Raw genomic sequence first — 15,226 nt, forward strand, 5'->3', positions numbered from 1 at the left:
TAAACAAAAATTAATTATTTTAGGGTTAGTTTTTATAAATTTAATCATTTGTAAAATGATTTTTGTACTATACATGACTTGTAAGATAAATTAGTGTAATTTTATGGTACTTAATAATGTCTCTATTTATATACAAAACGTAATATACGTGTGAAAATTATTAAATAGAATGCAATATATTAATTTTTTTTATTATAAATAAGATGTACATTTAATGACGAATAAAACTGATTTTAATTAAAATATAAGTATGACATGGATAGAATTACAATTGCAAATATCTTTCTAATAAGCCTGGAAAAAATGGATATAGAATAAAAATTCAAACATATATTTCACTGCTAAAGAATAAATTTTATTACAATCGTATATATGCATTACAAAAATTATTAAAATTTCTATCGTTTCTGACATATTTTTGAATATATTAACATATTAACGTCATGAAGATGTTAATATGTTTGTCATATTCTTCTCTTTTATAAACGCTATAACGTAAATATAAGATTATAAATTACCTTTTCAAATACTGCACTACTGTTGTAAAAACTGTTTTGAAAAGCGGATATATTTGCGTTGTGAAAATGTTCACGAGTGTAACGGTCCACGATTAAATAAACTAGAAAAGATTATTTGATCGTAAAATTTGGTAGGCCTGATCGGGAATATTGTTCGTACAGTGTGCCTAGTTAGATTTTTTCCCGAGCCTGACCGAACACGACCGATTCCAGCCGAGCATGCTCGAAACATGTGATTGGTGGAAAGCCGACGCGACGGCGAAAGACACGAGAGACGCAAGCGACAGATGTAAAATAACTTCACGCTTCTGTCGGGTATTTCCATGGTTGTTCATTCGTTTTTTAAGTTACACAGCGAGCTGGACTGTCGTTGCGATTTGTCGATCGGGAACGATTCTCGCGATAAGTCCAGAAAAATATTGCTGAACGTCGGTTAAAAACGTGTACGTAGCTACTGACACATCGGTCAGGCGGACTGGACTCGGTGAGTGAACGAAAGAGAAAGAAAAAGAGAGAGTGTGAGAGAGAGAGTGGGAGAAAGGGAAGAAAGAGGAAGGAAGAGGATACAGCGTGAAACACCAGAGTACTGACGTGTTGCAAACGTACCGGACGTGTGCGGCCAAACACACCGATGAAAATACGTGTTGCGATACGCGCGCGAATTTTACCGTTCGTTTGAGAATGTTTTAATTACATGGAGGCCCTCGCAGTCTTAATCGAGCCTTTCGCCAGTGTAACAAAACGTCTCGACGTTACATCTGAAGATTAGCCGTTTTTAACAGACATATCGAGGGACGTAACGTCGACAAAGAAATGTTGAAGTTTATCAGAGGGAAGGGCCAACAACCTACGGCCGAGCGACAGAAACTGCAGAAAGATCTTTTCGCTTTTCGGAAGGTGAGTCTCGATCTTTCAAAGTTTCGCTATTTGATCTGGCGAAGTTTCTTTCTTCTCCAAATTTAGAGATTACCGAGGAGAGATTACGTAGATTCACTTTCGCGACGAGACGATGTTATGACGTGTGTTGCGTTTTTAATGGAAAGCGGCGGACACACCGGGAAAAACGTGTTTTATCCATCGCGAAGAAAAGTGAGAGTGAATATTGGAACGCACTCGTTTTCATTTACATCTTTCTCTTTTTTCTGATTTCGTTTAGTTTGAGAACGTTACAAATATAGTTTATTCGTCTTCGTCTTTTTTTTTTTTCGATACACCTTTTCACCTTGTCGTCGTCGAGGAATCGAATTTGATAAATAACCTTCTCAAAAAGGTTAATTTTTCTCGAGCAATTCTCGGTTTCCTTACCCGTTTTATTTACACATTAACGAGTCTGCGATTGAAAGTTTGTTCTGTGTGCCATATCAGATAGTAATCTCCAGATATCACGATATTGACAGGCAATGCGTTTTAAACGAGGTATCTTATAGATGCGTGGCGTCTATATCGCTTTTTAGATAAATCTTGCCTTCGAAAAGAAAAAGAAGACGGGCAAGGTAGAAAGATAGCAAATATCACGACTTGAAGAGATCCATAAATATACCATGATATAATTCGCACGTTGAGAGAGAAAACTTGTTGAATCTGTACGTGATAAAGATAAATTAACTGAATTCAATTTTAATTAATTTCGTTTCATCGTGCACACGTGTTCAAGCCACTGCAATTTGTTATTTCTTATGAGTTATTGAAGATCATCAGTGATTACTATAATTACCATTGTATTTCTGTATTAATTAAACAATCCAATATTGTGATATTTCAGAATGAGTATTATAATTAATTTAAAAAGTTAGAGAGTATATTTTGTTGAAACAAGAGCCAAGATTTCTTGTAGGTAAACTGTATCGTAGTAATAAATGTTTGTTGAACAGTTCAGTCAAGACACGATATTGCAAAGTACAAAGTTAATTTTTATTTTATAAGTTGTAAAATGTTTCTTTCTTCTAAGTAAGTGTCGAATCGGTTTTGTCGAAACAAGAAAAGCGTTTGTCGTTCTAGGACAATTTAAAAGTGTTGTAAAAATTTGACTTTTGACGAGACAGTAACACTCTCTACCATCTTTGAGGGCTCGATTTCATGGCGGAATATTAAGATTTTGAAATTGCTTTCATCTGGGAACATGATACACAGCGTGTTTTAAGAATGAACGGTGCAGAATCAACAGGTCGATATCCGAACGAAATCGATACTGAAAGTCTAGAAGGCGAAGGGTAGCCCGAGACTCGGTGCTCGGTGCCAGGAGTCAGAATTATTGTGGCTGTGTGTGCGGTTGTGCCCCGTTTCTTTAGCGGTTTTGTCCTCGCCCCACGGTTGTCACCGTCGCCAGGGCATCGGGTGCACTCTCGTGAAACCTTATAGCGGTTTAATTCTTCGCCTGCTGAAGATTCGAAGTTTGACGACATGGATTGCGAAAACAGTCTCACGAGAGTTTAATCAGGTCATGCCGTCTCTGATCGATCCTTCGTGGAAAACACGTTGCAAACTTCTGTCACTGACTGTTATTACAACCGTAGACCTACAAAGAGATAGAGGGAAAATGTATCAATTATACTATATCGATAATTTTTATTATCGAAAATTAGCGATGTCTCTGTTATTTTATCTGTTTATTTACTATTCTCCTCACTTCCTCTTTGTCTTTTTGGATAGTTCAAAGACAACGTGGAAAGCAAGATGTGAAATTGCATTGAATTATATTGAAACGTAGGTCAATCTGTAGGTTAACCAATTGTAGGCAGAAGGAGCACGCTCTGCGCGGTAAGTCGTACGAGTTGGAAAAAAAAGAATGTAGAAGGAAACCCTTGACAGGCGATAAATTGCATAAAGCGGTCGCACTTATGCAAATCTGGTTTGAAACTCGAATAACATTTGATTGCGTTACATCATTGAACGACTCTTAATTAAAAAAGACGTGGAACGACAAAGAAGTTAGACTTTTCGTTAGAATCGTTGGGAATTGATGAAAGGAGGAAAAGATTTGGATTTTTCGTCAATTTTATTTCAGATCTTTAGTACATATTTTTGGAGTACTCGAGGCATATTAAAACAGAATGGGTGATTATATTGGTAAACAAAGTTTGATCCCTAACATCGATTCTATCTGTAATTCAAACGTACTTTTTTGTAGAAAGAAAGAGATACGAGATTTCTGTGTAAACAGATAAAAGATGCCTAGCCCTTTTTACGTTTGCTTTTACGCGCGTAAATGTACCGTTAGAGGCTAAGCAAGCTGGTTTAGAAACAGGCTGATCCACGCGAATATTATTCCGGTAATATGTAATTTAAAACGAAGGGATAGTCAAAGAAACATGCATATGTTGTTTTAGTAAATGTTAAATAATTTAATAAATTATTCGCAGCATATAATAAACTTTAATAAATATTTCGCAAGTACTAACAGCAGGTAATGTAGATAGTACATTATGTTACGTAAAAATATATAATACGTATAAATTATTCCCTTTATAAATCATGTTCATTTCATTGATAAATACATAACAAATAATAAATTCGCGATATTTCGAATATTGCAGAAGAATGTCCGCCTTATACCGTTGAAGAAATGTCGCGGTGGATTATTGATCAAACAATAACTTTTAATGCCTTCAAGATTAGATTTTCAGAATTAGATCGTAATTTTCCGTCGAATGTTTTTCATTTCTTAGAACAAACTGTAAAGGTTTAAATTACATTAAAATTTCATCAACTGCTCTTGTACATTGTTTCTTCCACGTGTACACGAGCAAGAGCAGCATTATGATCGATATTTATACATAGTTAACCCGCAGTAATTTTAGTCGAGATTAGTCTCATTGAGATTAAGTTAAAACACAGGCTAGGCCAGATTAAACCTTACGAGGGAATCCTTTGTTGTGCTTGTGCCAGTTCGTACTGATACGCATCTTTTTAGTTTAATTCCTTTGATACGCTCTGTCAAAATTCAAAAGTATATATATATATATAGTATAGTATATATATATATAGTTGGTAATCTCGAGTGTTGTACTGTGGTAAATTTCAGATAGAAAATGCCCTTACATTTTCTACGTTTTAGCAACGTTGTTTTAGCAACGTAGTCAGTTGTTTCAACGCACTGATTGCATTAGGTTCGTAGTTACGAAACAGAAGCATCGAAAGAATCGCTATCCTAATTCATGTTTTGACACAGGTGGATACCTGTGAAGAACCTCTTGCGCTTGAATGATGTGCCACGCACGTTGAGAATTTTTTGTCCTAAATTGCAACATTTTCTCAGTTTTAAGCATATTTAAATGTAATCCAGGCAAAACAAATAATAAGTTTATTACTTCTTAATAATTTCTATCCAGTAATATCGTACCGACGAGTACAAAAGAAAAAGAAAGCGACGAATTATTGTATACGGTTCGGTCACTCGTTATGGTCCGCAATCAATTGCCAGCGCAAATGGTTAACCTCTTGCGCTGCAATGACGTGCCACACAATATTTTCTCAGTTTTAAGTATATTTAAGTATATAATTTAGACAAAACAAATAATAAATTTATTACTTCTTAATAATTTCTATCCAGTAATATCATACCAACAAGTACAAAAGAAAAAGAAAGCGACGAATTATTGTATATGGTTCGGTCACTCATTATGGTCCGCAATCAATTGCCAGCGCAAATGGTTAATCTCTTGCGCTGCAATGACGTGCCACGCAATATTTTCTCAGTTTTAAGTATATTTAAGTATAATTTAGACAAAACAAATAATAAATTTATTATTTCTTAATAATTTCTATCCAGTGACATCATACCGGCGAGTACAAAAGAAAAAGAAAGCGACGAATTATTGTATACGGTTCGGTCATTCATTATGGTCCGCAAATCGGTTGCCAGCACAAGATGTTAATTTTTAAGTGCTTCACCTCTTTATCAAGTGACAGAATGGTTGACAAAATGTCGCACGATTAACGGGAATTTTACGAAACGTTACTCGTCAATGAGTAATCGTTGCGTCTCATGGTCGAATCGATGGTCACGCGGTGCAAGTTACGCCGAGAATATCGGAAGCGGGCGTCACGCGTAATTACTGTTAATTGCCAGTCACGGATAAGGGAGGCACGCGATCGTTAACCCAAAACTCAGTAATTTTCGATTTCGTCGTAGTATATACAGCCTCTGACTCCGTTAATGATCATAACCGCCAGGACTAATGAGAATTGTTTTCTGAATTTGCAGACGGTGCAGCATGGATTTCCAAACAAGCCCACAGCCCTCGCGTGGGATCCAAGTCTGCGATTGATGATCATCGGTACGGCATCCGGCGCAATCAAAGTGTATCCTTTTCATCTTCGACCAGCTCGTCATGTTATCCTTCTTTCTCTTTTATCCTCTTTTGATACTTACACCTCGGACGAATTGTTGCAGAAGCTTCGAGAGCTGCTGATTTAGAGGAAAGTACTTATTATGATACTCGGTGTCTTACGATTTCGTCAGAGCTGTTCCTGTATTCGTACCTTGACTTTTTACGGCCACGACTTTCGTTCAATTTATCCTGCTTCGACAGACACACCGATGAATCGTAGGGCAATCCTCACTAGCAGTTTTTATGTATTTCGAAATTGCGCGCGAAATTCGCTTCAAGTAAAACTGTTGTAAATTATATTCATTCTTGAAACAAGAACACCGTTTGTTTCTGGATAGAAACAGGAGATGGTTTATTGTTTGGTACAGAGCTGTATAATTTTCCTTGACGCACAATGATTGTAGATTCGGTAGGCCAGGTGTAGAATTCTATGGACAGCACACTATCGAAAGTGGAGAGAATGCTGTCACGAAGATCGTTGCTCTACCCAATGAGGTGAGTGTCGCTAGATATTTTTATACCTATTTTTATACTTTTTACACATTGAGAGTAAGGCGTTGAACGTCTTTCATCTCGTTGCTATTGTTCACAAGTTCAGTGTTTTGTTAAGGGCTCAACGAAAGGAAAAAAAAAAAAAAAAGAAAAAGGAGTAGGTTTCAAGTACGAAATTTTAATGTCAGGTCTGCACGCGATAGCAGATAATCTTCTATCTACATTGTAATCAAATGGATCAGACGTGTGGAGGTGTGAAGTAATAGCTGTTTTAAAGAAATCGCGCTTATTGTACCGATAACGTGACACCGTGTTCTCTTTATATGGATCGTTGTTACATACTTGGATTTCATAATTGTATGCCCATAAAGGTCGACAATGTGTATATGTTTAGTATACCGTGCGTCGTGCACGACGCTTGCCCTATTTCCTTCCTTTTAAATACGAACTTCGTCTCCGTGAAAGTTTCCCGGTATTCACCTCTAATTCAATTCCTAATAACAACCGTTTTAATAACAACTGCAATATTATCTGCTTCATAGTAAATTTACTCGATAAGATCGCGAACGAATAGCTGCGATATTGTCACGTGTGAAATATATGATTGGAAGAAACATATAAAACAGGCGTGGCCGGATCGACTACCTCGAATTGCTTACGTTGCTGATTACGAGTCGTGACATCTCGTTATCGCGATCATTTTTCAAACGAGTCCTTAAACTGATAAGATAGCGGTTGTACGATCGCAATCACTTCTTCGAAGTATGTGATCATTTTCTTCGATGATCAATCATATTAATCGTTATATAATAACCGAGTTCTTGAAATTCATTACGTTCATTTAACGATACAGTGATAATTATCACATTAGCACAAGAACTTTTGATTTGCTCGAATATCCTTTCTCTTTTCAAACTGATTAAAAAATATATATATATATAAAAGTGGCGGTATTTTTTATCATCATAAACATTCGATCTTCAAGTACTTAATATCCACATGAAGTGAGTGTAAAGTATAGAACAATCTCTGAACTTTTGCAGATATGATCGGATGTACGATCTCAATTACTCAACTGTGCACTCGACAGCATAATACTAAAAACTATCGGCGACTGAAGTCTAATATTTGTAGTAAAGAAATTAATGTGCTTGGTGCAAGAAAAAGTTAATGATGCAACAAAGAACATTTGTGCTTCTATTGATATATTTTGTTAAAAATATCTCGAATATCTAAAAATATACTGTTATACATATATATATATATATAATCTTTATACATATTTTATATAATTTTATATGATACAAATTTTATATAATTTTATATATATATATTATATATAAAATATATTTTCTATATAAATTGTTCGTCTTGACCACTTTGGCAGATCTAGTGTTAATAATACGCGGAAAGAGCGACGTTCCGCCTGTGGAAAACACCTTGAAAGTACCGTAGATTAGCGTGAAAGTACGAAACGCTAGGTAAACGCGTTTTTAACTTTGCGTTTTCCTCGAGTTTTCACTTCGCCTACTACGAAGAGCCATCATCTTTGTATCCGGGAAAAAAATAGGACACGGAAATCTTTTTCCGTGAGAAATGATGATGGGATCGCGAAAACTATACAATGCCGGTTGTTCTGCTTATCTGCGTTATTATATAAAGCCGTTAAGAAATCTTTACGAGTTTTACGTTCGCGTAAATGGAAATTGGGAATGAAGTAAACGAGAGGCCAGCACAATGAACGCACAAGTGAACTAAACAACCGTTCGTTCGTCGTAACAACTAAGTCGCAGCCTGAACGCGTTTTATTCGGTGATGAATGATCCGATTGTTACAAATGCGATAGGGTCGCGTGGTTTCACTCTGCGACGACAACTCTCTTCATTTGTGGGAGATCAACGAGAGTTCGCTCGTGGAGACCAAGTCGCTGTCGTTGGAAGGCAAATTGAAGAAAATCTCCGCGATGTGTCTGGAATCGAGCGGCGAGCATCTTCTCCTTGGAACGGAGGGCGGCAATATCTACCTGCTCAACTTGAAAACGTTTGTGATGCCTGACAATATCATTTACCAGGACGTGGTGATGCAAAAGTAAGAGTAACGTTTGAAATATCATAGAAATATCTGTGAAGTAAGACTAATTTGATCGTTAATAAGCGACATAAGTTGACATTGAGGTAGCTAAATTCATGTGTCCACGAACGATATGTGTGTTACGACAGCGTGCCAGATGACTACAAGAAGAATCCAGGAGCGGTCGAGGCGATAGCGGAACAACCAGGTCACCCGGACAATATTCTGATAGGTTACAATCGTGGTTTGATGGTTTTGTGGAACAAAGCGACTCCAGGAGCCCAACAGGTAAGGCTTCGTATTATCTTTTATACACGCGCCTACGTGTGCAATGCTATATCGTGGCAGACGTAAATGACACGCTTTATAGAAGAATTCCAATACACTTGCTTAATACAGTTGTGGAGCAATGCTTAATTCATCGGTACACGCGGTGATGCATTTATCGTTGTGTCCTTCGAAATGGGGGATTAATATAACGTTCATCGATTAATTTTATTCGGTTAAGAATTCGATTAAGATCCTTGAATATTTTCAATTTAAAACTGGACTGTACACCGATGAATTATGTACGTGTTGTACGCGGGATGGTACATCGCTCGTTCTCTGATTATTGTTTGTGTCTTTGGTGGTTTTGGCGAACGTGTACGTGCAGCTGATGGGTTTGTTTTCGCGTGCGCAGACATTCGTCTCCACGCAACAACTGGAATCGGTCCACTGGATCTCCGAAACCCGTTTCGTTTCCTCCCACAACGATGGATCCTATGCATTTTGGAGTCCAGGCAGTGACAGCATGCTGGAGTCGACTACGCTTTACGGACCATTTCCCTGCAAAGCCATCACGAAAATTCTCGTCTATGCGACCGCAGAGTGAGCAGAGATCATTTTCCTTCAATAAGTTATAATTGATTGGTTTGGTAATATGCTTCTAAATACATTACAGGCTCGGAGAGCTCGTTTTATTTTCGGGTGGGATGCAACGTGCGAGTTACGGCGATCGTTGCACGATCACCGTTATGGCAAAGGGGAAGCACGTTGTTTTTGATTTCACATCAAAAGTGATCGATTTCTTCACTGTGTTTTCTAAACCAGAGGATGGGAAAGATGCATCGGATAATCCAGAAGCGCTTGTGGTACTGGCCGAAGAGGAGATAGTAGCCATTGACTTGAATAATCCCGAATGGAAGATGATGGCATTGCCTTATCTAGTGTCCCTCCATGCGAGTGCGGTAAATATCATTCAAATTGCAATATATCATTGTGTATACATACCGTTTCTTTTTATTGTGTTTTGTAATATTCTTATTTGCAGGTCACCTGTTCGCAACACGTACCAAATGTTCCCGACGAATTGTGGGAAAATATTATTGCAGCTGGAAAGGCACAAACGGAACATCTATACTCGGATAAACCATGGCCTATAGATGGTGGGATTATTCTTAATCAAAAATCGAAAAACGACAAGCCGAAAGAACTGTTGCTTACCGGTCACGAAGATGGAACCGTCAGATTCTGGAACGCGTCTGACGTTGCTCTGACGCCTCTCTACAAGTACAATTCATCTATCTTATTTGTCGGCGAACATTTGGACGTTCTTGAGCAACCACCGGAGGATGACGAAGACGAATGGCCCCCATTTAGAAAAGTTGGAACCTTTGATCCCTACTCGGATGACCCGAGATTGGCTGTAAAGAAAGTTTCTCTTTGTCCATTAACGTCAAGGCTAGTTGTTGCTGGCACAGCTGGTCATGTAATTACAGCCGTCATATCAACAGAACCGATCAACAAACAGATCAAAGCCGTTACAATGAACATTGTGAATGACCGTGATGGGTTTGTTTGGAAAGGTCATGATCATCTTCCTGCAAGGACAACCAATATATCTTTCGCAGTTGGTTTTCAACCGCAAAATCTTCTTCAATTATATCCACCAGCTGCGGTCACAGCATTGGCTGTACATAGTGAATGGGGTCTGCTTGCAGCAGGTACGGCGCATGGTTTAGCCGTTTTCGATTATACAAGAGCAAAAGCTGTTAGCGTGAAATGTACACTCAATCCAAATGGTATTTATATTTTTTATATAATATTTTTTATATTTTTTATATAATGTTAATAGGACGAATCATATGTGTAAAGCGAGTTAATTATTTTTGAATTTATTATGCCATTCTAGATCTTTCCGGAGCAGGAGACACACCGATCAGTAGAAGAAAGTCGTTCAAGAAATCATTGAGAGAATCCTTTAGAAGATTAAGAAAAGGAAGATCGCAGCGTCGAACAAACGCCACTAGTCCAACCAGGACTACAACGCTAGAAAAGAAAAAAGAAACGTGAATATTTCAGATTGTCAAATTATTGTCAAATTATTAATATGTTAAATAACAATTGGCTTTTAATTTCAAAGGTCCAGTATTGCTTCCTCTCCGAGTGGTGACTTTTCACCTGTAGAATTAAAGCCTGTGGAAAGACAAGTGGAAGCAAGACCTATAGACGATGTATTGGGATCAATGGTTCGATGTTTATATTTTGCTAGGAGTTACATTATAAGCAGTAAGTTTGGCTGATAATACACTTCTGTGAAGTGTTACGAATTATAAACATCTTGTTAATACGCTCTATTTTATTTTAGTGCAAAACACTACGCCTACGCTTTGGGCAGGTACAAATAATGGTACAGTTTATGTTTTCACATTAGCAATTCCTGCTGGTTCCAGAAGAACAGAAGAAGATGTAAATTGTACATTAGGAAAAGAGATTCAATTAAAGCACAGAGCACCTGTAATTGCAATTGCAATTCTCGATGGGTCTAGCATACCATTGCCAGAACCATTTGAAGCCGAGAAAGGCGTAAGTCCTCAGCCCGACATCGCCTCTCCACACAGAGTTATAATCGCTAGCGAAGAACAATTCAAAATCTTTAATCTTCCATCCTTGAAACCGTATTGTAAATACAAACTTACCGCACACGAGGGTTCACGAGTGAGAAAAACGGGTTTTGCGAAATTCGTGTGCTCACTGGAATCTACGGGAACCCATGAGGAAACCTGTTTATTATGCTTAACCAATCTTGGTGATTGTTTAGTTCTCAGTATTCCCGAATTAAGGAGGCAGCTTAACGCCGCTGCCATTAAGAAGGAAGACATTAAGTGAGCACATTTCTTTTGTTATTTTGAAACTCAAATGTTCACGCTTAATTATTATTTGCCTACTGTTTTACTAGTGGAATTTCTTCGTTGACGTTCACGAAAGCTGGAGAGGCATTATATCTGTATTCAAGTTCAGAACTGCAGCGAATTTCATTGTCGGTTAATAAAGTGACGAAAGCATACTGTGCGCTAAACTTACCACCAAACGCTAGATTATCTTCCGAAGTTAACAACGGAGAAACTCAGGAGCAAGGTGTAGTCGAAGGTACGGCAGAAACGGAAGGTGAGACTACACAGGGAAGTCAACCAATTACGGCACAGAGGATGATTACAGAGAATGCGGTGGGTTCTAGTGAGTATACGTGTCATATCTTACAACTCTGTATACCTTATAAGTCTGTATACTGTGTCATACCTTACATGTCTGTCTGTATACCATACAAGTCTTTTTAATTCGTACTTAACTATTATTATAATGATTAAGTTATATATATATATATATATATTATGTACCATAGGATATTTGAATAAGCTATTACTAAATAATGCGTAATCGCTTGGCATATTTCAAGTAACTCGTGTACATATTTAAATGTTGCTTTGCTGTAATTATTTGTGATTTATCAAAAGAGCTCTAACTGCTAAATTGTACTTTACGCCGATTAACGTCATCAGGAAACGCTATCTCCTAACCCTTTAGTACCGATTCTTGAATACATCTATTTTAGCTGCTGCCGAAGAATCTCCTGCAACAAGTACCAATAATGTAAACGGAGAAGATGATCATCAGGATTTAAGTTCTATTGGGGATATAACGATCGATAGCGTGAAGGATCATCTACTGTAAGTGAATGTGTTTGTACGTCATTCCTAGCTTTTTATTGTTTTATTTTACATGCTTCTTTGCTTATCGACAATTAATTTTAGTAAAATTTAATAAAAGTGACAATATTAATTTTAATAAAACTTAATAAAACAATTTTAAAAATTTCAAGAAAAGATAGACTTAATTTGACAAGTTGGCTTTAATTTTATGTTTGTTTTGCTGTGCTGATCGTTGTGATTTCCACATTTGCCACTTATTTGGCAGTAACACTTCACTTTTCAGAAATGCGACGTCTTCCGAAGAACTTCATAATCGTCTTGCTGGACTTAAAATGGAGGTGACCTCGAGAACATCGGAAATTTCCGCTCAAAACCAATCTCTCGTTGTAAAGACCACAACCGTTGTTTCACAAACAACCAACAATACTACCGTTAATGGAGAGATCGAAACAAGTCAGACAAACGAAACACAGTAAATGAACAGTGAGTGAATTCAAATCAGTGTGAATTATAAATTAATCGAGTGACCAATAATACGTTATATTTGGTTTTTAACAATTCATCAAATTCTTTTTAAATATATTTTTGAAAAGAATATTTTTTAGGTCGTCTAATCTTATAATATTTGAAGATTGTAATCCATATAACTATATTCTTAATAATTTCATATATTATATAATTTGTCGATTGCTTGATTTATTTATTTTACGTTTGTCTTTTCTTGCTTTGTAATTTTGTCCTTTAATATTTATGATATTATGTGTATTTTTTTGTTAATTGTATTGTTTTGTGCTATTAAATTGCTTGAGCAGGCACTATGGTAGAAAGAGAAATAGGTAGCGGTACTGAGACTACAATGACACATGCTATCATTATTCTATTTGCAAATGTCGAGGTCAGCAAACGACACTGAGTGTATTGCAATAATTGGTGTCGAATCTTATCTCGATATTAACATATTCGCTACCACAGAAAATTCGAGCAAAATATACATCTTGGATCATATTTTGTCTCTTGTCTTTTTGTACAATATATTTAATAATATATTATAATTATATTTTTATTATAAAATGATAATCATCTAAGATTTGTTCGTTTTTTAACTAATGACTTAAGTTTGAAGATAATATAATTATGTGTCTCCAGTTTATGGAATCTGGATAAGTTGGAAAAATTTGAGAATCTCAATATGAATATCAAGATTATACGTATAAAATTTGAAATAAATCGTATAATATTTTAGAAGTTATGAAATAAAAGCGATATACTAAAAAAATATTTTCATTTATTTTGTAACTTATTGTTAGAATTAAATGTGTAACTTAGTCTTATGGTGTTACACATACATAACACTAGTAGCGAAAATGTTGAAGCTCAGAAGCAAAAATGATAGATCACTTTTGAATTTCTCAGAAGTAACGTAATATATAAAAAGTCTAGAAACGCTCCTAGAAACGCTACAGAGAAGTTATTTTTTGGTCACTAACGTAAAGAAAAAAATCAGTCGCTGTTAATATTTTCTAATAATTTCAATTTAATTTTTATAAAAATCAGATAAGTCACAGATAAATTACAGGAAGAACAATTTTTATGTATATTATACATGGAATATGGAATTTATATATATATTAAACTACATTTGAACAATACTACCAAATTCAGGGATATGCTATGATTCTGTCGTGATACATATAATTAACGCTTAGTATGTTGTACGCTTTTAATCTACTAACGATTTGTGTAGTTGATTAAAAATTGGATGATTTGTTCATCTTGAAACTATAGGTTTATTTTATAAATAGTATTTAATTTATCGACATATTAACAATTCTTTTTGCATAATTATAAGGCTTTGTCTAACTACATACTTCCTACAGAATATGATTAAGATAAAAGAAAATACATAACATTATTATATTGCAGATTAATTCAACTGATTTGTGAAACTTGGAAATAACGACAACTATAACTACTGAAAAGTCGAAAGCTCCATTGACGACTAGAAGTTGGTTCGTAGGAATTTCTTCAAATTTCTCTGTACTCTATTCCCTGACTTGATGTTTTGTACGCAGAACCACACAATAATTAGATTTTTTGTTACTTAATGGATTCACCTGTATATAGCAGTGATAAATAGAATTTATATATCGTGGATTTTTTAAAAATCTATACGCGGCATTAACTTATTAGCTATAAACAATAAGCGGAGTGAACTTCGACAAATCAATTAAGATATACATATGTAGATACTAACTGCCAAAATTTTACATTTTAATCAACTTATTCTCACTATTCTCATTTCTTTTAACAATCAATTTTGTAATTGTGAAAAATTTATCCTAAATTTAACGAGACTAGGCCTAGTAATTTTAATAAAATACATTTTATTTACAAACGAACATATTAAATTTTCAAAAAAAAAAGATAAAAATATTTCATGTTATTTCACTTACAAATCAATTTATTAAAATAGCGTTTTATTAAATATAATTTTAATAAATGTTTTATTGATATATCTTTAAGAAAAAAATTGAAAACAAAATTGTATGATTCTTTCCGTAACATGTAGGTAAACATAATTTAAAAATTATAATTTGTACAAAGAAGCAAGCTATTCTAATATTTCAACAAATATGTTGTTACTACGTCATATTTTGAAATAATAAAATTATTTTCATTATAGGAAAAGTTACAAAAAAGCGAGAGAAATTTAAAATACAATCATTAATGACCACGTGTACATTTTCTTGATATTCGTTAATCGTTAAGTTTTCTTTTTTTTTTTTTTTGTCCATTAGAAACGATCATGACACAATTGAATTGTTTCGTTCAATTGTTTCGCAGT

General features: G+C 35.4%; 1 protein-coding gene across 7 annotated transcripts; it reads left to right on the plus strand.

The window, feature by feature from the left end:
• Positions 1–675: 675 nt before the first annotated feature.
• On the plus strand, positions 676–14,355 carry LOC122528141 (lethal(2) giant larvae protein homolog 1-like). 7 transcript variants are annotated; one of them, XM_043652932.1, is made up of 15 exons: positions 677–1,415; positions 5,722–5,819; positions 6,253–6,343; positions 8,187–8,428; positions 8,560–8,698; positions 9,066–9,280; positions 9,354–9,639; positions 9,723–10,473; positions 10,584–10,740; positions 10,815–10,960; positions 11,040–11,556; positions 11,631–11,908; positions 12,285–12,399; positions 12,647–12,864; positions 14,305–14,355. In XM_043652932.1, the coding sequence occupies exons 1-14, from the start codon at positions 1,332–1,334 to the stop codon at positions 12,855–12,857; spliced, it is 3,330 nt and encodes a 1,109-aa protein (XP_043508867.1). In that variant the 5' UTR covers positions 677–1,331; the 3' UTR covers positions 12,858–12,864; positions 14,305–14,355. The 7 variants fall into 7 exon arrangements, with proteins under 7 accessions (XP_043508872.1, XP_043508867.1, XP_043508874.1 ...); XM_043652933.1 differs by having other exon boundaries at positions 678–1,415; positions 12,665–12,864; XM_043652935.1 differs by having other exon boundaries at positions 678–1,415; positions 9,093–9,280.
• The last annotated feature ends 871 nt before the right edge of the window (positions 14,356–15,226 follow it).

The sequence above is a fragment of the Frieseomelitta varia genome, unplaced genomic scaffold (assembly GCF_011392965.1).
Source record: "Frieseomelitta varia isolate USP_RPSP 00005682 unplaced genomic scaffold, Fvar_1.2 scaffold_246, whole genome shotgun sequence".
In the NCBI taxonomy this organism is placed as follows: Eukaryota; Metazoa; Arthropoda; class Insecta; order Hymenoptera; family Apidae; genus Frieseomelitta; species Frieseomelitta varia.